A 24,590-nucleotide genomic window follows, 5' to 3' on the forward strand; every position below is an offset into this window, starting at 1 on the left:
GTTCATAGATGGTTCCCTGAATTGATAACGCTCTTCCTCTCGGTCATCGTAAGGATAGCATACCTGGAAGGAATCTTGCCTCTGCATGACGGACGTGCCTCTTTCCTCAAATGAAAATTCCCCTGCCAGATAAGAAGATGGGTCATGGTCTTCAATGTCCTCATCATCAGAATCTTAGCACTTGATGCTTAATTGCGAAGGACTGTATGCTGGGCCAAACATACCTTCATCCTCTGACTCTTGGAAGTCTAGAAGACGAGCAGGAGGTAAAGGAGATATCCTGATTTTTCACTCTGGAACTGTCGATGAACCGCTAGTCGGCGGTGAAATTCTTGTCGAGGGTGAAGGCCTTGTCGACAACATTGTTGTTACCATCGTCGAAGCTCCCGTCGACGTTTTAACCGTCGACGACAAAGCTGTCGATGGTGCAAGACCTCTGTTTTTCTTGAGGAGAGTGAAATCTTCGAGTCCACGGTCGAGAAGATTGGTCTCTGAGAGGAGTCATGGAGGCAGACTCAGGAGCTGAAGAGGGTTTTGAAGCCTCTGACTGAGATTTCTAGTGGTGTTTAGGTTCAGATTTGTCCTGGGATTTAGATCTCTTAGAATCCCCATGATGTGAAGAGGGACTGGCATCTTTTCTTTTGAGGAAGAATGGGCCTTTTCCTCAGGTTCAGACTCTGAATCTGAAGCAGCCTTTTTCTTCTGTAGCCAGATTAACAGCCTACCCTCCCTATCTTTTGAGTGTTTTAGCTGAAAAAGTGCAGCAATATTTGCATTTCCCTGGATTTGTGGTCAGGGTACAGGCAATACGGACACTGTTTGTGGGGGTCTTCATAGAATAGCCTAAACTTCCCACAGGTCTTACAGGGCCTAAACAGCCCTTTTTTAGGTTCTGGCATCTCAAAAGCAGGAAGGTCAAAAGTTTAAAGTCAAAGAAATACCTTGAGAGCAGCTAAAGCGGAGACTGGAGGTCAAAAGTTGAGAAGAAAATACTATAACTGAGCAGAGCTCAGGGAGACTACCTATCACACAACGTGAGGTAAGAAATCTGAGGTATGGGGAAAGGGAACTCTGAGGTCTCAGCTGTGATTGGCTGAAGTTTGGATGTTCTAAAATTAGGCTGAAAAGTTACTTAAGTGAGTTTTCTGTTCTATGGAGGTTCATGTTAATGTTGTATTACTCCATTTCTTATGTTACCGTGGCACTCTCACCATGACGATGGGAAGATTCAAGCATGTGAATCTATAAAAGATTCAATACTGGAGAAATTCACATGCTCTGCATACTCCGGCCATCTACAGTTGGGATTGGACTGTTCCAATTAGTTTTTCTTTGTACAAGTGTTTTGAGTCATTTGGTATTGGTGACTCCTCCTCTAGTAGTGAACAAGCATGGGCATAGACTCCACTTTTAGATTGTTTTAAACACAGCGGGTAAGTATGGACTAGTGAGTAGGATAGTATAGTGACCATGAGTATTACATTAATATTTATGTGGGTTGAAGATATCTGTAGCAAATACTGGCTTCCGAGAAGGCTATTGCGCACATGCAAATCTACAACACTACATGCAACGAACACATGCTTATAAGGTTAGTAGCATAATGCGTTCGTAACGTGTGGCTGTAGATACACATGCTCAGTATAGATTCTGAAGGAACTCTCCCCAGAGTGATTGCTGCCAGTAGTCAATAGAATAGTTTGACCAACTCTAGCCTGTTGCCTTGCGAAAATGTCCACACCATAATGTTTTATGAAGGTGTGTGGTGTTGGCCATATGGCAGCTATATAGATGTCAGCAGTGGGTATGGTCTCAATGAATGACCTAGTGGCGCCCCAAATGCAGGTGGAGTGTGGTCTGGGGAGGAAAAGGCTGGGGTCCTTTGGACTTTTTACCTGCCTTTGATATGAAATGAAAGTTATGAGGCTGTGAAATGGCAAGAAAAAGAAGTTGTGTTTTACGGAATGGCTTGGTCCTATCTAGGTAACACTTTAGAGCGTGCTTGACGTCAAGTGTGTAGTGTTCGCCCTGGTATTGAGATGGGCTGGGCAAACAAGATTGGAAGCTCAATTGTCTAGACAAGGTAAAAGGAGGAGACCATACTAGCAGGAGAATTTGGGGTTCTTCTAAGGACAACTCCATCTGTTGTGGATCTGGAAAAAGGTTTCTTCCAGTGTGAGGGGCTATGGCTCACTACTAAGTCCAATGGGACATTATGGCGACTAAGAAGGTTGCCTTCCAGAAGGGAAACTTCAAGGGGCAAGACTTTAATGGTTCGAAAGAAGGGCCCATGAGTCTGGAGAGGAGAATGTGGATGTTCGACGTGAGGAAGGTCGCCCCCTTCATGAAATTACGCGTTTAAGGCCTCACAAAGGCTTTAATGACAGAGATTCTGAACAGTGATGAATATTCCCAGTTTTGCATATGTGCGGCAATAGTGGCTAAGTGTAGACAAATTGAGGTATAGGCTAGCCCTGACTTTTGTAAATGGTAACAACTGCTGTGTTGACCCATAAATTTAAGAGGGTTTATACAGTTGGAGGAACATTAGTGGACAAACCTCTCCACTTAGTCACACAGCAAATATGTGTGTTAGGCCTAAGGGCTTTCTTTAGTATGACCATACACTCTGAGATGAGTTAAGGTAACAACACTCTAGGACCTGAGGAGACAGATCGCTAGGTCCAGCTGCCTCTGGCCTGGGTGTCTGACTCCGCCATGATTCTGTGAAGGAAGGTCCAGCCAGTTGGGGATATTCTCACACAGGATAGTGGGAATCTCTAGCAGGGTTGAGAACAAAGACTGCCTGGCACACGAGGGAGCCATAAGGATTAGGGTGAGGGCTGTTTGCAGCAGTTTCTTCACCACATACAGAAGAAATGGGAGAGGAAGAAAAGTGCATGCGAAGAACCCGGACGAGTTCATCCACAGAGTATTGCCATGCAGTTGTTTGGTGGCGATAGTGGTGGTGGGGGTTGGACTTGGACACCAGGAGGCAAAGTTTAGGCTTTATGCATTTGTGGCAAGGAGGTGCATGTCTGTATCTCTCCATTAGGAAATGCACCTGGTGGTGAATCACACAACGCCAAATTTTCTGCACTAGTGCTGACAGTTGAGAAGAATGTGTGCCGCCTTGGTTTTGAAGATAAAACATGGTGGTCATGTTGTCTGTCCGCACAAGGACTACTGTTCCAAGAATGTGCTAAAGAAAGGCTTTCATGGCTAGGTATATAGCTAGGAGCACCATACTGTAATGTGGAGACTCTGTTGATGGAGCAAAGGAGGGATTAAACTCCATGGCCTGCATATAATAGAACAACAATTCTCGCGTATAGAACACTTTGCCACCATGGCAGGAAACATTTCTTTCCGCCTTTGGTGTGCCAGTATGCTCCCATACAATGAATGATCTGCAATGGAAAGGATATAGATTTTTTCAGACTGATGTGTAATCCCAAATGTCAATGAAGGATAGTGGGTATCGGGAAAACTTGAGAAGGGTTTTGATGCAAAGGTAAATTTAAGTAAAGATTTGAATTTCCCTTAAATAAGCAGCCACCACTGCCACACACATGGAAAATGTTTCTGCAAACTACAGGCTTAAGAGAAAACTCTTCTACTAGTAGTTATCTTCTTCCACAGTGACTAAGATACATTTCTGGTGGTTTGTACCACTCAGAATCCATAAGGAATATGCTACTTACCAGTATGCATCTGTTCTTGGCATGTAGAGCTGCAGATCTACACACTTTTGCATAGATCGCCATCTGGTGTTGGGCCCGGATGTTTGCAGTTTGTTTTTCCTCTTGGAAAGTCTTTGGAAGTCACGAGGTCGGTGACTCCTCCCTTGGTTCGTATTGCGCATGGGCTTCGGCTCCATCCTCAGATTGTTTTTCGCCAACAGGGAAAGATGGAGCGTAGTAATAACAGTGAAGAAACCCATGTGTGTTGTATCTAAATAAGATAGACTGGAACAGATACAGGTAGCCGGGGAGGCGGGTGGGCGTGTGTAGATCTGCAGCTCTACATGCAAAGAACAGATGCATACTGGTAAGTAGCATATTCCGTTCGAGGAATATGAGCTGCAGATTACACACTTTTGCATAGACTATATAGCAGTTCCCAACCTTAGCGGCGACCACCGGTATCTGCTGCAGTGGTTTGAAATAGTGTTTTTTGTACAGCCTGGCCCACACTAGCTTGTTGCTTGGTTTGCACATATACACAGTAATGTTTAGTGAAAGTGTGCGGTGTTGACCATGTAGCTGCTTTGCAGATATCATCTAATGAGATGTTCCCTAGAAAAGCCATAGAAGCCCCTATCTTTCTTGTAGAGTGGGCTTTAGGGGGAACAGAGTGTGCGCGTTTTGCTTTGTGGTAGCAAATCTGTATGCATTTTACAATCCACCTAGCTATCCCTGATTTAGAGATGGGGTTGCCTTTATGAGGTGGAGAGAAAGAGACAAACAGTTGCTTTGTCTTTCTGAAAGGTTGTGTTCTCTGGATATAGTAAAGCAAGGCCCTTTTAACATCCAGTGTGTGTAGAGCCCTTTCTGCAACAGTTTGAGGTTGCGAGAAAAAAAACGGTAATTCTACCGATTGGTTTAGATGAAAGGGTGAGATGACTTTGGGAAGGAATTTTGGGTTGGTACGGAGGACAACCTTGTTCGGGTGCATTTGGAGAAAAGGTTCTTGTATAGTAAGTGCTTGTATTTCACTGACCCTTCTAAGGGAGGTGATGGCTACAAGGAAAGCGGTTTTCCAGGTGAGGAATTGCAGTTCGCATTTATGCAAAGGTTCGAAAGGCGGTCCCATTAGCCTTGTGAGCACTATATTTAAGTTCCACACAGGTGAGGGTGGCACTCTGGGGGGAATTATTCGTTTTAGACCTTCCATGAAGGCTTTAATGGCAGGCACTCTGAAAAGTGATAGGTGTTGTCTGTTTTGTAGGTAAGCGGCAATTGCTGCGAGGTGTAGCCGCATGGATGTTTATGCTAGGTTACATCTTTGTAGATGTAGTAAGTAGCATATGATGTGCTGTATGGATGCGTCTAGAGAGGGTTGATTGTGTTGTTATGGGAATAAACAACAAATCTTTTCCACTTGCCAGCGTAGCAGGCTTTAGTGGTAGGGCGTCTAGCCTCTCTGATAACGTTCATACAGTCGGGGAGGAAGGTCAAGGTATCCGAATTCTAGGATCTCAGGAGCCAGATCGCAAGGTTGAGCTGAGCTGGGTCCGGGTGTCTGATCTCTCCATGGTTCTGGGTTAGGAGGCATGGTGAGAGGTGTCATTTTTGGTGTGGTACTACTGAGAGTTCCAGCAGTGTGGTGTACCACGGTTGTCTTGCCCATGTTGGAGCTACTAGAATGAGTGTGAGGGAGTGCTTCTGTAGCTTTCGCACCACTAATGGAATTAGTGGGAGAGGTGGAAAGGCGTATGCAAATTTGCCTGACCAGTTCATCCATATCGCATTGCCTTTGGACAATGGGTGTGGGTATCTGGCGGCGAAGCTTGGGCATTTTTTGTTTTCGTGGGTGGCGAATAGGTCTATCTGTGGATGCCCCCACATCTGGAAGAACGGGTGAAGAACCTGCTGGTGAAGTTCCCACTCGTGGATCTGCTGCGTCTGCCTGCTGAGCAGATCTGCCATGGTGTTTTGGACTCCTGGGACATGCTGGGCTAGGAGAAAGATTTTGTGTGGAATTGCCCATCTCCATATGCTCTGTGCTAGTTGAGAGAGCTGTGGAGAGTGTGTGCCACCTTGTTTTTGGATGTAGTACATGGCGGTCATGTCTGTGCGGATAAGGACTGCCTTGCCTAAAATCTGTGTGTGAAAGGATTTTAGGGCTAGCAAGATTGCCAGTAACTCCAGATGATTGATGTGGAGTAACTTTTGTAGCGGCGTCCATGTGCCCTGCACTGTGAGGTGTAGTAGATGAGCTCCCCATCCGGAGAGCGATGTGTCTGTTGTCAGGATTATTTGTGGAACCGGGTCCAGGAACGGTCGACCTCTGGAAAGATTTGTGGTGTTCCACCACTGCAGAGAGCGATGGGTACGGCCGTCTACCAACACCAGATCTGTCAGTTGCCCCTGGTTCCATTGGCGCGCTAAGCACTCTTGGAGTGGACGCATCTGGAGTCTTGCATGAGGCACTATGAAAATGCAAGAGGCCATAATCCCTATCAGTTGCATAAACACTCTTGCTGGGAGGGAGTGTTGAAGTATGAATTTTTTACGCAAAGCCTGAATGCTTGCAATCCTGGCCGGATTGGGCTAGACTATGGCTTTTGAGGTCTCTATGGTGGCAACGAGGTATTGCTTTATGTGGGATGGTGTTAGCTGGGACTTTTGGTGGTTCACCGTGAAGCCTAGTTGGATTGTAGTTGGATTGTAGTGGCGGTGTGGTGTACAAATTGGTTGTAGGACGTGGCTTTTAGTAGCCAGTCGTCCAAATATGGGAAGACGTGAATGTGCTGTCTTCTGAGGTGTGCCGCCACTACCGCTAGGCACTTGGTGAATACCCTTGGTGCTGTTGTGACCCCGAATGGGAGCACTTTGAACTGGTAGTGTTGCCCGTCCACTACAAATCTGAGGTACTTTCTGTGAGCATGGTGTACCGGAATGTGAAAGTATGCGTCTTTCAAGTCCAGTGTGGTGAGAAAGTCGTTTTGGGAGAGGAGCGGAAGTACCTGCTGAAGTGTTACCATGTGAAAATGGTCCGAATGTATGTATGTGTTTAGAGGCCGGAGATCTAAGATAGGTCGTAGAGTCTCGTCTCTTTTTGGTATCAGAAAATATAGGGAGTAGACCCCTAAATTTTGCTGATTGGCAGGGACTTGTTCTATCGCCTGTTTTTGTAGGAGGGAGATTATTTCCTGTTTTAGTAACGTGGAATCTTCTTGTGACATTGGGCGTTGCCTGGGTGGAATGTTGGGGGGGGGGGGGGGATAGATGTCAATTCTAGGCAGTACCCTGAACGAATAATTTGGGTCACCCATCTGTCTGATGCGATGGTCTCCCAGACGTGAAGGAAATTTTGTAACCTGCCCCCGACCGGAGTGGGATGGTCTGGAGGGAGCAGGGGGAAGTCATTGGGTATGCGGTGTGGCAGAGCGGGCGGTATTTGTTTTGCCTCTGCCTTTATTGTTATTGCCTCTATAGCCGCCTCTTTGATAACCCCTTGTGAAAGTGGATTGAGCAGGGGATTTGTAGGACGTGGACACGCTATCTGAGGAGTAGCCTCTGGCCGTGCCCCGAAAGGAAGAGCGGCGAAAGGAGCGCCTAGGAGGGCTCCCATAGATTTCGCCGTATCTGTGTCCTTCTTCATCTTCTCGAGGGCCTCATCTACCTTTGGGCCGAATAGATGTTCTTGATCAAATGGATGGTTTAATATGGAGGCTTGTACCTCGGGTTTAAAGCCTGAAACTCTCAGCCAAGCATGGCGACGGAGGACGCTGCTAGTGTTAATGGCCCTGGAGGCTGTGTCTACTGCGTCTAAGGCACAGCGTATAGAGGTGTTAGTTATGGTCTTGCCCTCTTGAATTAACTCATTGGCCCTATTTTTGTATCTTTCAGGGAGATGGTGCATGATGGTTTCTAGTTCATCATAATGCGCCCTGTCGTATCTGGCCAATAGCGCTTGAGTGTTGGCGATACGCCATATATTGGCTGCCTGTGACGCAGTGCGCTTTCTTGATGCGTCCAGTAGCTTTGACTCCTTGTCAGGTGGTGGTGCTTCGCCTGGGGGTTTGACCTCTTCCGTGCAGTGGAGACCACTAGGGAATCCAGTGGCGCTGGCCCTTTGATATAGGCAGGATCTGTGGGGGCAGCTTTATACTTCTTTTCTATGCGTGGGTTAATGACCCTAGCCCTGACTGGGTCTTTAAAAACCTCTGGCGCATGTTTTATTACCCCCTTGAGCATAGGTAGTATAGAAGTAGACCTATGTGTGGTATCAAAAGTGTCGAGGAGGAAATCTTCCTCTACTGGGTCAGTGTGTAGCTCTACCCCGTGATAATGTGCCGCCCTCTGAAGAAGGTGGTGAAAACCTAATGAGTCTTCTGGTGGAGATGGCCTGGATGGATAAAGGTCATCTTGTGGGACATCTCGAATGTCTGGATTATTATAATTGTCCCATGGGTCTGGGGATCCTGTAGGGGTGGGGTCTTGTGGCACATCCCCTGGATCGTAGTATGGGTCCCCCTGATCATCATGGTCTGGAGACGGGGTCGGAGAGCGATGAGGCAGGGGTGGAGTAGGCGGAGGGAGGAGGAGGAGGAGGTGGGGAAGGCACTCTGAAAGGGGAGGTAGCACAGTCTTTCCTCTTTGGAGGTGGAGGCGGAGCCGGCTTGTCCAAATGTCTCTTTTTAGTAGAAAGTGCCAAATGTCCAGTTTTTGGATCCTTGGTAAGTGTCTTCTGCAAAGGATCCGGTGTAAACAGTTCCTGTGACAATGTTTGTTCGGTCGGCGCAGAAGGTTTCGGGGCTGATGGCTTTTTATGCTTGTCCGTGCCGTGCTTTTTTGGAACCTCCAATTTTTTGTCGGTGCCGAGGTAGGCTTCGGCGCAGGAGTGTCGGTGCCGAGGGCCTTATAATGTTTGGTTAGCACCGAAAGGTTGGGTTTCGACACCGAGGACTTTGGTGCGGAGCTCGGTGTCGAGGTAGAGGCCGGTTTCTTTTTCGGTGCCGAAGTGTGTTTATCGGCACCGCTGGCAGGCTAGCTCGAGCCCGAGCCGCCGGAAGAGTTATTAGGCTTCTTCACCGGGCCCGAAGGTGGGGTGTTTGAAGCAGTGTCTTTGGTCTTGCCTAGGCCTGGAGGCGAAGGCGTGACGGAAGCCTTTTTGGGTGTCGGTGCGGGTGTGGGAGGGGGTATTGTATAGTACTCACCACCCTCTGCGCCGGGGTGATGTCCTCCACATCCGAGTCGTCGGCTTCGGAAGCACCGACGAGGTCCTCTTTGGTGTGTTGCTGTCCCGGAGCATCGACGTCGTCCCCGAAGATGTCGACTGGAACGGAGGTCGAGGAGTGCTCCATGTTTCGTCTGGCCCTTCGATCTCGAATAGTCTTTTTCGATCTGAAAGATTTGCAGGCGGGACAGTCTCGAGCCTAGTGTTCAGGGGAGAGGCAGAGGTTGCACACCTCATGAAGATCGGTGTGGGGGAATTTGGACCCACATCGAGGGCACTTCTTGAATGGAGTTCTTTCCATCAGCCGGGACCGGAGCTTGGATAGGCCTGAAGGCTGCCGTCGACGACTGGAATCGAAGGTGTGTCGAAAAGAAGGTGATTGAGGAGATCAGGATCTGAACAATACCGCGATGAGCGAGGATTCCGCTTCGATCGTCGAACTGGAAATGTTCGGAACCGGAGCGCGAAGTATTACATCCGAGCCCGATGGAGGAAAAAAACAATCTGAGGATGGAGCCGAAGCCCATGCGCAATACCATCCAAGGGAGGAGTCACCGACCTTGTGACTTCCAAAGACTTTCCAAGAGGAAAAACAAACTGCAGACATCCGGGCCCAACACCAGATGGCGATCTATGCAAAAGTGTGTAATCTGCAGCTCATATGCCTCGAACATAACATTTCTAGTGTATCTAATGTGAAATTGTGCAGTGCTGGAAATAGATGCAACAATTTTATTTCTTGTCCATTCAAACAATTTAAGATTAAATCCATCTCTTATATTTTGTTTCTCCAGTTCACTGAATATTTTTAATGAAATCATTGTGAAAAATGTTTCAACCTGCTGCTTTACTAATAGAAAAGACGAAATAAGTGAATTGTACATTATAACTTGTGCACAGCATGGGGAGAACACCACAGTCATGCGCATCACTATGCAAAAGCTTTTTGCTTTCATAAATGAGTTTTGTAGGTTGTGCCAATCATAGGCATCACTGAAATGAGTTTCAGACATTTATGGAAGAGAAGCACTAGTTACTACTTGTGTAACGATTTATCTGTAAGAGACATTAGTTAGTGATAGATTCCTTACCTTAGAATATCCCCAGGCGTCAGACTGGATCCGGAAAGTCTTTTCGTAGCAGTCCCCTACACGTCAGTAGGTGGCGTTGTGCAGCTCCGTGTCCGTCACTGGCGTCGTATGCGACGAGATGACGTCACAGAGACTACTTAGGCGCCACCCATGCGCGCGGACGTCAGTTCTGTACACCACTTTCCATGCAAGAAACTGACCACTGGTGCCATGAAACTAGGGCCCTGAAAGGGATGACCTTAACCCTAGATATCAGTTTGCAGAACGGGTAGGATGGACCGGGCGGTAAGTAATCTATCACTAACTAATGTCTCTTACAGATATATCGTTACACAAGTAGTAACTTGTGCATCTGAAAGAGACACGTTAGTGATAGATTCCTTACCTTAGAATAGATACCCCAGCAATACCAACCCCAGTGGTGGTACACCAGGAAATCACGGAGCACAAAACGGCCAAAGAAGCCGTCTCTCCGGACCGGACTGTCAAGGTAGTAATGCTTGGTAAACGTGTGTCGCGAGGCCCACGTAGCTGCATGACAAATGTCCTGCAAGGGGACGCCGTGTCCCAAGGCAGTAGTGGCTGCCGTTGCCCTGGTAGAATGGCCACGCAGTCCCACAGTAGGCTCCTTCTTAGCCAACGAGTAATAGGCCTTGATGCAGAGAACTACCCACCGAGAGATGGTCCGTTTGTGCACAGCCTGACCTCTTTTTGTGCCCACGTAGCCAACAAAGGGCTGGTCATCCACCCGGAACTGTTGCGTGCGCTTCAGGTAGAACGAGAGCGCACGTTTGGGGTCCAGACGGTGGAGCCTCTCTTCCTCTTTAGAAGGAGGCGGAAAGAAGGTAGGCAAAGTGATGGTCTGCCCGATGTGAAAGGGCGTGACAACCTTTGGCAAGAAAGAAGGACGGGTCCGTCCTTGGCATGTAGAGCTGCAGATCTACACACTTGTGCATAGATCGCCATCTGGTGTTGGGCCCGGATGTTTACAGTTGTTTTTCCTCTTGGAAAGTCTTTGGAAGTCACGAGGTCGGTGACTCCTCCTTTGGATCGTATTGCGCATGGGCTTCGGCTCCATCCTCAGATTGTTTTTCGCCAGCAGGGAAAGATGGAGCGTAGTAATAACAGTGAAGAGGCCCATGTGTGTAGTATCTAAATAAGATAAACTGGAACAGATAAAGGTAGCCGGGAAGGCAGGGTGGGCGCGTGTAGATCTGTAGCTCTACATGCCAAGAATAGATGCATACTGGTAAGTAGCATATTCCGTTCGAGGCATATGAGCTGCAGATTACACACTTGTGCATAGATTATATAGCAATACCCATCCTTAGCGGCGGCCACCCGTATCTGTTGCAGTGGTTTGAAATAATGTTTTAAGTGCAGCCTGGCCCACACTAGCCTGTTGCTTAGTTTGCACATCTACACAATAGTGTTTAGTGAAAGTGTGCGGTGTTGACCATGTAGCTACTTTGCAGATATCATCTAATGGGATGTTACCTAGAAAAGCCATAGAAGCCCCTATCTTTCTTGCAGAGTGGGCTTTAGGGGGAACAGATAGTGTGTGTTTTGCTTTGTGGTAGCAAGAAATAGACAAACAGTTGTTTGGTCTTACGGAAAGGTTGTGTTCTCTCGATGTAGTAGAGTAAGGCTCGTTTGACATCTACTGTGTGGAGAGCTCTTTCTGCAACGGTCTGTGGTTGCGAGAAGAATACTGGTAGTTCTACAAATTGGTTTAGGTGAAAGGGAGAAATTACTTTAGGGAGGAATTTTGGGTTGGTACGGAGAACAACTTTGTTATGGTGCATTTGTAGAAAAGGTTCTTGAATGGTAAATGCTTGTATCTCACTGACCCTTCTGAGGGAAGTGATGGCTACGAGAAAAGCGGTTTTCCACGTTAAAAATTGGAGTTTACATTTGTGTAGTGGTTCGAAGGGAGGCCCCATTAGTCTGGTGAGAACGATATTTAGGTTCCACACAGGTGAGGGTGGCACTCTGGGGGGAATTATTCTTTTAAGGCCTTCCATGAAGGCTTTAATGGCAGGTACTCTAAAGAGTGATAGATGTTGCCTGTTTTGTAGGTAAGCTGCTATGGCTGCGAGGTGCAGGCGAATGGACGTATAGGCTAGATTGCACCTTTGTAGGTGGAGTAAATAGCCTATGATGTGTTGAATGGAGACGTCTAGGGGATTGATGGTGTTGTTGTGACAATAGACAACGCTTTAGTGGTGGGTCGCCTAGCTTCCTTGATGACGTTCATACAGTCAGGGGGAAGATTTAGATAACCGAATTCTAGGATTTCAGGAGCCAGATCGCAAGGTTGAGCTGAGCTGGGTCCGGGTGTCTGATCTCTCCATGGTTCTGGGTTAAGAGGTGTGGAGAGAGGTGTAATTTTTGGTGCGGTACTACAGATAGTTCCAGCAGTGTGGTGTACCACGGTTGTCTGGCCCAAGTTGGAGCTACTAGGATTAGTGTGAGGGAGTGTTGCTGTAGTTTGCGCACCACTATTGGAATGAGTGGGAGAGGCGGAAAGGCGTATGCAAATTGAATATGCTACTTACCAGTATGCATCTGTTCTTGGCATGTAGGGCTGCTGACATTCATATCTGTGCATAAATCGCCGCCTAGTGTTGGGTCCGGATGTTTGCACGTTGTTGTCCTGGAAGAGTCTTCGAAGTATCCTTGGATAGGTGACTCCTCCCCTGGACTACAGTGCGCATGGGCATCCTCTCCATCCTCAGATTGTTTTTCGCCATTGTGGCAGTGATGGAGTAGATACAGAAAGTGATGACCATGCTTGCAGTAATTCTGAGAGCTGCAGCTGCGACAGGCGCCGGGGAGGAGGGAGGGCGATATGAATGTCAGCAGCCCTACATGCCAAGAACAGATGCATACTGGTAAGTAGCATATTCAGTTCGAGGCATGTGGGCTGCTGAATTCACATCTGTGCATAGAATACATAGCAGTGCCCTCTATTGGCGGCGGCTACCCGTGCCAGCTGCAGCGGTCTGAAAAAGTGTTTTGAGAACAGCCTGTCCTACAGCTGCCTGCTGTTTTGACTGCACATCTACGCAATAGTGTTTTGTAAATGTGTGTGTAGTGGACCATGTGGCTGCTCTGCATATATCATGCAGGGGAATATTTCCTAGGAAGGCCATGGAAGCCCCCAACTTACGTGTTGAGTGGGCTCGTGGTGGAATAGTTAATGTGCGTTTTGCTTTTTGATAACAGATTTGAATACACTTAACTATCCATCTGGCTATCCCTGCTTTGGAGATGGCGTTACCTTTGTGGTGTGGGGCAAAGGCAACGAACAGTTGTTTTGTCTTCCTGAAGGGTTTAGTCCTATCGATGTAGTACATGAGGGCCCTCCGTACATCTAGTGTATGTAGTGCCCTTTCTGCAACAGTTTGTGGGTTTTGGAAGAAAACTGGCAGTTCAATAGTCTGATTCATGTGGAACTGCGATATTACTTTGGGCATGAATTTGGGGTTGGTACGTAGTACGACCCTGTTGGCGTGAACCTGTATAAATGGCTCTTGAACGGTTAGTGCCTGGAGTTCACTAACTCTTCTTAGGGAAGTGATCGCTACAAGGAAGGCCACTTTCCAGGTAAGGAATTGAATCTCGCATGAGTGTAGAGGTTCAAAGGGTGGACCCATCAGGCGTGTGAGGACCAAGTTGAGGTTCCACATTGGAGCCGGTGGGTGGCTTGGTGGAATGACTCGTTTGAGTCCTTCCAAGAATGCTTTGATGGCAGGCACTCTGAATAGAGAGAGGTGCTGCCTGGTTTGCAGATAGGCTGAGATTGCGGTCAAATGGACACGTATAGAGGTGTACGCCAGATTGCATCGATATAGGTGTAAGAGGTAACAGATGATGTTTTGGATGGATGCGTCCAGCGGGTTGATGTCATTATTACCGCAATAAATGACGAACCTTTTCCACTTGGCTGCATAGCAAGCTCTGGTAGTGGGTCTCCTGGCCTCCTTGATGATGTCCATACAGTCAGGTGGCAGGTTGAGATAGCCAAACTCTAGGACTTCAGGAGCCAGATCGCCAGGTTCAGCTGTTGCGGATCTGGGTGCTGAACTTCTCCATGGTTCTGCGTCAAATGCGCGGGTTTGATCCGCAGCCTTTGATGCGGCACCACGGAAAGTTCGAGGAAGGTGGTGTACCACGGCTGGCGTGCCCACGTGGGAGCAACTAGGACGAGTGTCAGGGAGTGTTGTCGGAGTTTGCGAGCCACCAGCGGTATCAATGGCGCTGGGGGAAAAGCGTACGCAAATCTGCCGGACCAGTTCATCCATATCGCATTGCCCTGCGACTGCGGATGTGGGAATCTGGCGGCGAAGCTTTGGCATTTTGCGTTTTCGCTTGTCGCGAATAGGTCTATCTCCGGATGACCCCACTGCTGGAAGTACGGTTGGAGTACTGATGGGTGTAACTCCCACTCGTGCATCTGGTGGCTGTGTCTGCTGAGCAGATCCGCCATCTGGTTGTCCTTGCCAGGGAGGTGTTCCGCCATGAGGAACATGTTCCTTTGAATGGCCCACTTCCACATGCTCTGAGCCAGATGAGACAACTGTGGAGTGTGTGTTCCTCCCTGTTTCTGTATGTAGCACATTGCGGTCATGTTGTCCGTCCGGATCAACACGACCTTGTTGCATAGATGTACTTTGAATGCCTTCATGGCTAGGAAGATTGCCATCAGTTCCAGAAGGTTGATGTGCAACTTCTTTTGTTGTGTTGTCCATAGTCCCTGCACTGTGTAGTGGAGTACTGGAGAGACGCGTCCGCTGTCAGTACTATCTGTGGGACAGGCTCTTGGAATGGTCGGCCCTTGCAAAGGTTTTGTGGATTCCACCAATGCAGAGAGTTGTATGCCCGACCGCTCACCAACACTAGGTCCTTCAACTGTCCTTGAGCCTGATTCCACTGACGTGCTAGGCACTCCTGAAGTGGGCGCATATGTAATCTCGCGTGCGGGACTATGAAGATGCAGGAGGCCATCATGCCTATCAACTGCATAAACACTCGCGCTGGAAGTGAGTGATTGGGTTTGAACTTGGAGATCAGCAGTTGTATGCTGTTGATCCTCACTAAATTTGGCTGAGCTGTGGCCGCCAGAGTGTCTATAGTCGCACCTAGGTACTGTTGTACGTGTGCGGGCTGGAGATGGGACTTTGGGTAATTTAGTGAGAATCCCAGACTGTGAAGAAGGTGAATGGTGCGGGACATGTGGCTTGCACATTGCTGGGCTGACTTCGCTTGAACGAGCCAGTCGTCTAGGTAGGGGTAGACGTGTATATGCTGCCTCCGTAGATGTGCTGCCACCGTAGCTAGGCACTTTGTGAAAACCCTGGGCGCTGTTGTCACGCCGAAGGGAAGGACTTTGAACTGATAGTGCTGCCCCTGAGCAGTGAACCGGAGGTATTTTTTGTGTGAGGAGTGGATGGGTATGTGAAAGTACGCATCCTTGAGGTCCAGTGTGGCTAGGAAGTCTCCCTGCTTGAGAAGTGGAAGGACTTGCTGTAGAGTGAGCATGTGAAAGTGCTCTGAAAGAATGTACTGGTTCAGGGGTCTCAGGTCTAATATAGGTCTGAGCGACCCGTCCTTTTTTGGAATTAAGAAGTAGAGGGAGTACACTCCCGTACCCTGCTCGTGGATGGGTACGACCTCTATAGCGCCTTTTAGAAGCATACTTTGCACCTCTTGCTGTAAGAGCGTTAAGTGCTCTGAGGACATAGGACGGCTTCTTGGTGGTATTGTGGGCGAGTGGAGGTTAACTCCAGACAGTAACCGTATTTTACAATATCTTTGACCCACCTGTCCGTGGTGATGGAGTTCCACGTGGACAGGAACCTTTGTAGCCTTCCCCCGACAGGTGTTATGTGGTCGGGAGGAAGGGAGAGGGCGTCACTGCTTGTTCTTGGGGGAGGACCTGGTGTTGCCGTAGCCACGTCCTCTGCCCTTTGTACTGGAGCCACGATATCCACCTCGGGTGTTTTTATCGTAGGTGGTTTGTGTATTGCCTTTGTTATATGTTTGTTGTGACCCCTGTCCTCTACCTGCTCCCTTGTTTCCGGGGCGACGAAAGGAGCCGCTCCGAAAGGACTGAGTTTGTAGGGCGCCCATGGACTTTGCAGTGTCCGTGTCCTTTTTTATCTTTTCGAGGGTGGTGTCAACCTCTGGCCCGAATAAATAGTCGGGGTTGACGGGCTGGTTGAGTATATTGTTTTGTACCTCAGGCTTGAATCCTGAGATCCGTAGCCAGGCATGTCGTCGCAGCATGACGCTTGTGTTTATGGCCCTGGCAGCCGTGTCTGCAGCATCTAGTGCACATTTGATGGAAGCATTCGTGAGTAGCTGTCCTTCTCTGATGAGCATTTCTGCGCCTTCCTTGAACTGGTCAGGGAGATGTTGGAATATTTGCTCCAGTGTGTCATAGTGCGCTCTATCATAGCGAGCAAGGAGCGCTTGAGTGTTGGCTATGCGCCATATGTTGGCAGCTTGGGCGGCAACTCGCTTGCCAGAGGTCTCTAACACCTTGGACTCTTTGTCCGGGGGAGGAGCGTCACCTGTCGTTTGCGAGTGTGCCCTCTTGCGTGCATTCGCTACGACGATGGAGTCGAGTGGTAATTGGCCTCTGATGTAAGTAGGATCCCCAGGTGCTGATCTGTATTTCTTATCAATCCTGGGGTTTATCACTCGTGCCCTGGTGGGTTCCTTGAAAATGTCCTTGGCTGGTTTGAGGACCCCCTTCAACATTGGCAGAGTCTTTACATGTCTTTCTGAGGATGCAAAGGTGTCCATTAGAAAGTCATCTTCGATGGTATCAGAGTGAAGCTGTACCCCATGGTTATTTGCAGCACGTTCAATAAGAGCGTTGAACGCCGCAGTATCCTCCGTGGGAGATGTTTTTGCCCCATAGAGTTGTGGGTCCTGTGCATCGAGAGGTGTACTGGGGTCTGTAGGGTCGCCCCAAGTTTGATCAGGGTCCTGCTGGTCATCAGGGTCTGTGTCTACATGGTAGGGGACTTGGTCATCCATGTAGTCCTCCAATGCATCCGTGTCGGAGCGTGTGGGGGAGAACCGGTGTGGATCCTGGTAGGATGAATGGAAAGGTTCATAAAGGAGAGGTTCTGATTCTACAGGCAACTTCCTTTTTAGTGGGATCCTGAAAGGGTCCAATGGCGGGTCCGAAGTTATCCTTCGGTCGTGGAGAATCATCCTGCCAGTGTCGGCGTCGATGACACGTGCCGGAGACGTCTCAGCAGGTGTGACCGTAGTTTGGGTGACCCGTGTCCTGAGTTGGAACATTTTTGGGATTGTCGACGGAGGCAAGCCGAAGGTAATGTTGGCTGGCACCGAAGAGGCTGCTGGAGCTCCGATCGAACCGGAACCCGACGTGTCCTGGAGGACAGCCGTGGTTTTGCTGCCTTGCGTCGCACCAGGTCGTACTTGGGGCGCCTTTGAGGCTTTGGCACCGGCCAGGTTCGTAGAGGCGGCCGTGGATTTTTTCGGCGCCGGCGGTTCATCCAGTCGAGGTGCGGAGATCACCGTCGAAGTCTTCGATACGTGAGGCTTAGGTGTCGTCGAGGGAGCGATGCGAGACGCAGCAGGCGGTACGGCCCTCGGTGTCGTTGGTGCCGGTAGCCGAGCAGGTTTGTCGGTGCCGATGGCCTTTTTCCGTTTGTCGACTCCGACGTCGCCCGCTTCAAGTTCTGCACCGAAGTCTCTCTTGGTGCGGTCGGTGCCGACGCGTTGCGCTGGCGTCGAAGGCCTCGATCCGACCAGCGCCACTTTCAGTTTCGGTTTCGGAGGAACCGGAGCAGCTTTCGGTTTCGGTTTTGCGGTAGGGAAACCAGCTGGTTTATGCAGTAATGGCTGCCGCTGAACGTCCGAGGCCGGGCCCGAGGGCGGGGCCGAAGAACTGCGGGATGGGTCTCGGGTAAGGCCCGAAGGCGATCCCTCGACCGGAGCCATAGGCTGTGGCACTGGTGTTTTTTCGGTTTGAACAGGTAGGCCTTGTTCATCATTGGAGCTACTCTCTTCGGCCCCTAAGGCCTCCTCGTCGTCTCCTACCTCGGTGTCGTCTTCACCTCTGTGGAAGAGTGACTCGTCTACCTCGTCCGATCCGGGTTCGTGTTCGGAAACGGGACTGGAGGGCAAGACTTCTAATTCTTCGACGTCTTCGGCCTCGTCGAAGATGTCTGTTGGGGCCGGTGCCGCGTGCTGCGCCTCGAGTCTCGCCGCTCGTCGATTCCGTAGTCTTCTTGGAACGGAACCGGGCACAGGCCATGCATGTCGATTCGTCGTGGTCCGGCGAAAGGCATTTGTTGCACACCGGATGGACGTCGATGTGTGGGTACTTCGCATTGCATACCGGACACCTTTTGAATGGCGTCCTCGATTCCATCGTCGAAGTAGTCGATGGACAGGTAAATGCGAAAAAAGTCGGTGCTGAAAGTTAGTAAACTAACAAGATTGTATCGAAACCCGATCGATAAACAGTACCGACGCAAACTAAAGGCCTTTTGGCCTCGACAAAAAATTTTCCTAACTTGAGCTAAGATAGCACATCCGAACCCAATGGCGGAAAAAAACAATCTGAGGATGGAGAGGATGCCCATGCGCACTGTAGTCCAGGGGAGGAGTCACCTATCCAAGGATACTTCGAAGACTCTTCCAGGACAACAACGTGCAAACATCCGGACCCAACACTAGGCGGCGATCTATGCACAGATGTGAATTCAGCAGCCCACATGCCTCGAACCTGCCTGACCAGTTCATCCATATCGCATTTCCTTTGGACAATGGGTGTGGATATCTGGCGGCGAAGCTTGGGCATTTGGTGTTTGCGTGGGTGGCGAAGAGGTCTATCTGTGGATGCCCCCACATTCGAAAGTACGGGTGTAGAACTTGTGGGTGAAGTTCCCGCACGTGGATTTGTTGTGTTTGTCTGCTGAGCAGATCTGCCATAGTGTTTTGGACTCCTGGGACATGTTGAGCTAGGAGAAAGATTTCCTGGGGTATGGCCCATCTCCATATGCTCTGTGCTAGCTGAGAGAGCTGTGGAGAGTGTGTGCCACTTTGTTTTTTAATATAGTACATGGCTGTCATGTTGTCTGTGCGGATTAGGACTGCTTTGCCTGAAATCTGTGTTTGAAAAGATTTTAGGGCTAAGTAGATTGCTAGTAACGCCAGATGGTTGATGTGGAGTAACTTCTGTTGCGGTGTCCATATGCCCTGCATGGTGAGATGTAATAGATGAGCTCCCCAGCCGGAGAGTGATGCGTCTGTTGTTAGTACTATCTGGGGAACCGGGTCCAGGAACGGTCGACCTTTGGAAAGGTTTGTGGTGGTCCACCACTGCAGAGAGTGATGGGTACAACCGTCTACCAACACCAGATCTGTTAATTGACCATGGGCCTGGTTCCATTGGCGTGCTAAACACTCTTGGAGAGGACGCATCTGAAGTCTTGCGGGAGGTACTATGAAGATGCAAGAGGCCATCATCCCTATTAGTTGCATAAACACTCTAGCTGGAAGGGAGTGTTATGCCATGAATTTTGCGCGTAGAGCCTAAATGCTTGTAATCCTGGCAGGATTGGGGTAGGCTAGCGCTTTTGAGGTGTCTATGGTGGCACCGAGGTATTGTTTTATGTGGGATGGTTGTAGATGGGACTCTGCGTGGTTTACGGTGAAGACCAGTTGGTGAAGTAGCTGGATAGTGACATACGTGTGTTGTACACACTGGCTGTATGAACTGACTTTTATTAGCCAGTCGTCTAGACATGGGAAGACACGGATGTGTTGTCTCCTGAGGTGTGCTGCTACTACTGCTAGGCACTTGGTGAATACTCGTGGTGCTGTTGTGACTCCGAACGGGAGTACTTTGAATTGGTAGTGTTGGTCGTCCACTACAAATCTGAGGAACTTCCTTTGAGCGGTGTGCACTGGAATGTGGAAATAAGCCTCTTTTAGGTCTAAAGTGGTCAGGAAGTCGTTCTGGGAAAGCAGTGGAAGTACCTGCTGAAGTGTTACCATGTGAAAATGGTCTGAGTGTATGTATTTGTTCAGGGGCCAGAGATCTAGGATGGGCCGCAGAGATTCGTCCCATTTTGGTATGAGAAAGTATAGGGAGTAGACCCCCATATTTCTTTGGTTGCTCGGATTCACACTGACGGGCAAGAGGGTCCTCGGACCCCACCCAGTCATCCTCCACCTCGGTTGCATGGGGAACAGATCGCGGCAGCAGAGCTGGAGAAGGAACATACAGCGACTGGAACGGCGCCGGCCGAGTCGGCGCTGCGTCCCAATGCGGATCCCAGGTAGGAATGAAATGGTCCTGGAACCGGGGCAAGGGCGGGACAAACGGCACCCACTGCGGCACCGGAGGTGGAGCCGAGGGTGGCGCTGGGGCCGGAGCATGCAGCCCAACAGGATCAGGACACGGGACCACTGGGCCCGAAGGCGCACCGGCGGGAGCCCGAGGCCCAAGAAGGCGGTCCATGGTGGCAAGAAATTCTTGCACCTGTTCGGGAGTCGCAGACGGACCCGGGTAAGGCAGGTAGGCCGCGGGACTCCCAGGCTCCAAAGGAGCCGCAGTGGCAGAACCCCTGTCCACATCCGAGGACCGACGGGGGGACGTCGGAGAGCGAACCTGCTTCTTCGACTTTTCATGTCGTCGCTTACCGGAATCCGAGGGCGAAGACTTGGAGCCCGAGGAGCGACTACTGTGGCCCCGCGAGCGTTCCCTGGCACGGTCCCTGGACCTGGAACGGCTTTGGGACGAGTGCCAGACCTCCAGCAGCTTCCGGCGCCGCTCCCTCAAGGCCTTCGGGGCCATGGCCTGACAGTTCCGGCAGGACTGGGAGTCGTGGTCAGTCTCCAGGCAGTAGAGGCAAACATTGTGGGGATCCGCCACCGACATATTGCAACGGCAGGCCCCACAAGACTTACATCCAGGCATTCCTACGTGCACCAGGAGGAAAAAAGGGGAGACAAAAGTCTCAAAAGAGTAGTCAAAAAGTGACTAAGGTACGTGCTCTATCCGGATCTGCGCTTGCTGGCGCGGAAAAAGAAAGAACTGACGTCAGCGCGCATGGGTGGCGCCTAAGTAGTCTCCGTGATGTCATCTCGGCGCATACGACGCCAGTGACGGACACGGAGCAGCAAGACGCCACCTACTGACGTGATGGGGTACTGCTACGAAAAGACTTTCCGGATCCAGTCTGACGCCTGGGGATATTCTAAGGTAAGGAATCTATCACTAACGTGTCTCTATCAGATGAAATAGTTTCTGCTGCTAAAATGAAACTATTTAAGGAATTAGTTAGACACACTAATAGTATCTAGTCAATTGTGCAGTACCAACACCCACGTTGGTCAACACTGCAGAGTTTTATTAATGAGTAATTGATTTTCACTAATAAAAATAACTTAAACTAATTACCATAACCAGATGTATAGTTGGGGCCCCTTCGACCTCTTCCTCTTCCGCTATATGACCTGCCGCCACGAACTGAGGAAACAGTACTTTCATCAGTCGTATAACCTTTCTCTTTTTCAGTTCCTCGGCTAGAAGGTGGTCTGAAAGCCATACCAATCTGGCGCAACTGTTCATCGATCTGTAACCTTTCCATCCTTAATTGCTCCACTTCCTGTATACATAGCAAGAAAGGACAAGTTTGGTTATATTCTAACAAGAAAGGATACCAATGGGTGTATTTAAGGACATTTCAGACAACAATAACAAATTTAAGATGACTGTGCACTAAGATACAAGCATAATTTTTCACTTGATGCATTGAGAAACGAGCCATCAACAAGACTATACCTTTAAGTAAGAAATGTGGTATTCTAGAAGAACCTGCACATTTCCAATGCTTTCCTTAGTGCCGACAAATACAAAGGGAACCATCCCCTGTAAAAGAGAAAAATAAAACATGCATTAAAGGCATTTTTTGCAGCAAAACATTTAAAGATAAATAGCTCTGCGCGTGACCCTTAATACTACAATTTAAGATTTGTGTAGCATTGTGAAATTTCAATAAAAATGCCACCAAATTAAACTCGCTACAGCAACATGCAAATGTGGGTGTTACAGGTCTTTCTATATCAACAAATTAGGACGACGCAATAACCATCCAACATTCAATACAATAACATAGTTATTCTTGTCAAATATTTGTGCACACAGAATTATAAACAAACATCGAAGGAAACCTAAAAACATAACTCACATCTTCTCTGGGTAGTTTGTTTTCATTGTCTCCTTCAATTCTCACCCTAACGACTCCAGATTTGTCCACAATTTCTTGAATCACTTTTCCGTTCTTCCCAATCACTTTGCCTAGAGAAAAATAAATTTGCACTCTTAAAAGCAATGGCCAAAACAAAACATTTTTATGAAGGCAGTGTAAGGAAAAACCTGACAAACTATTCAAAGTCTTTATTCGCTTTAGATAATCGGCTTCATTATTTATTATGGCCCTTGCTTCAGAAGTGTCTCAATCAAACAGTCCTTATGCAACATTAAAACTAAAGAGACATACATGAAAGTTTTATTGGGGCACTGTCCACACGAGCAAGAGTTTAGATGTCATCCAGTCTCACTATTCTAAACTCAGAAATCAATAAGTTGACATTGATTATGCACTTTCTATAGTAAGGTGAACTATCTGCAGGTTCTGGACAAGGCGGCATATCAAGAGTATCTAGACAGGTGTGTTAGAGATGTCAAGAATAAAAGATGGACTCTCAGGATGCTTGAGATCACTGATCAGTATTGAGGAAGAAAAATACAATTCGACTTTCTCAGTCTCTGCTTGTGACACTCACACTATACTGCCCATATCCATCGAACAACTGGAAGGATATTGGCTTCGCAAATGGAAAGGAGGCAAGGGGAATATCAAGGTCAAAACCTGTGTGACATCTGATACAACACCATGGTAAATCAGACAGAGGTACAATGCCACAGGTGCATTTCATTTGCCTGCTACACTAATCGGACACCAAAACGGATGTTCTGGTGGGTCAGGCATCTCTCCGTAAACTTTGATATATTTGTTAGCTGTTTTTCATTCCATGTTTAGGTGTACCACCCAGTAACAGGGTTTATTTTAGCTTGCTACTCTATATCAGAAAGAATCCCATGAAAGTGACGAAAAAGTTAAGAACCTGAAATCCTGGTTCTCATCATGGGTTTTCTTCCTCAATCCAGAAACATCTGCCTCAAATGGAACAGAACCATAAATGGAAATGTTAGTCCCCTTACTTTTAAAACTTCAAAAAGCCACTGCGTTACTGACCCCTTGGCTGTTACTTGGCATTCAGTTTACAGCTTACGTTAGGCTCTACATTTAACTTTTTAGTATTTTCGGTTTAAAAATATAAGGATTGTGGATAAAATAATTTTTTTTTTATATTTATGAATGTTGCCTCTTATAAGCAGTTTATACAGATGCATTTTCAATGTGAAATAAGTATACACTTTAAAAGTGTTTCTAGGAACATGCACGTGCAGAGCGAATCCCTTAATGCAGAAAGCTTGCTATAACAAATGCAACCTAAAAAACTGCACACGAGACATTATGGTTTAGACACAAAACCTAAAAAGCACTGCCATGTGCCAGTTATAAGAAGTAAAGTAATAGCAATTCCCATTCATTGAACTGCTTATGACCTCACACAATTTGTGAATGGCTGCTGCTAACCAAACTTTTATCGGTGCAGCGCCTGGTTTTCCAACGTGTCCTGCATTGCACACACCTACTCAAAGTGGTTAACTGGCAAGACCTGGGCATGGCTAAGCCCTGTATTACAATTCTGAGGGCCACAACCCCGTTTTTTCGATTGCATACTGTACACACCTCACTTCCAAACATGGCATACCACTAATACGACATTAATTCAAATCTCGACCTGTTATACATACCCACAAGGTTTCGAGGGACCTGAATGAAATCCTCCACAAATTCCAAATAGCTTCTGGCTTTTTTTACTGCTTCTGCACTCTAGATGAGAAAAGGAATAGCTCACCATTAATTACCTCTAGTACATATGTAAAAAGTAAAATGTAAGTGATCTAAGTCCCATGCAGGATCTTTAGTACCGTGTACAACACCTGCTGTTACATTGCTGTAATGCCTTACGTTCTCTTCGGAACGTTTGTATATGCTAATGTCTGTAGTAAATCTACCACCAATGACTAACTGCTGCTTCTATGTGCCATGTACAGACATGATTTTGTTCTTGCTTTTCTTTGGAAAATGAACAAAACATGTTTAGAAACATTTGAAGTAAAAAGATGTAAAGAGAAGACACTGAACTATATACATGCATACATAAGAGAAGCTGGGGTAGAGTAGAAGCATGAAAGAAAACCTCATGCAACGATAATGCCTTTGTACACAAATACCTCAGAGTAGTCTTAAACAGTAGGGGAAATTCAGCCCCTGCTTCAATACATCAAGAAGAGTCAAATCTGGTTGCTTTTGATACCCAGGGCTTTTCTCGCAGACCTTAAACAATACGTACTTAAAGTTCTCAAGCCTTCAGAGGGCATCTCAAAAGTTGGAAACT

At 48.1% G+C, this 24,590-nt stretch overlaps 1 protein-coding gene across 5 annotated transcripts in view; it reads right to left on the minus strand.

The window, feature by feature from the left end:
* Positions 1 to 24,590, minus strand: part of FXR1 (FMR1 autosomal homolog 1) — a 331,323-nt gene that overhangs the window by 149,080 nt on the left and 157,653 nt on the right. For all 5 annotated transcript variants that reach the window (XM_085635376.1, XM_085635377.1, XM_085635381.1 and 2 more), the window contains exons 9-12: positions 23,944 to 24,022; positions 22,247 to 22,356; positions 21,841 to 21,927; positions 21,457 to 21,664 (exon numbers count right to left, since the gene is read on the minus strand). In XM_085635376.1, coding sequence (XP_085491502.1) covers positions 21,457 to 21,664; positions 21,841 to 21,927; positions 22,247 to 22,356; positions 23,944 to 24,022 — 484 coding nt within the window. The remainder of the gene's footprint in view (positions 1 to 21,456; positions 21,665 to 21,840; positions 21,928 to 22,246; positions 22,357 to 23,943; positions 24,023 to 24,590) is intronic.

The sequence above is a fragment of the Triturus cristatus genome, chromosome 11 (assembly GCF_964204655.1).
Source record: "Triturus cristatus chromosome 11, aTriCri1.1, whole genome shotgun sequence".
Taxonomy (NCBI): domain Eukaryota; kingdom Metazoa; phylum Chordata; class Amphibia; order Caudata; family Salamandridae; genus Triturus; species Triturus cristatus.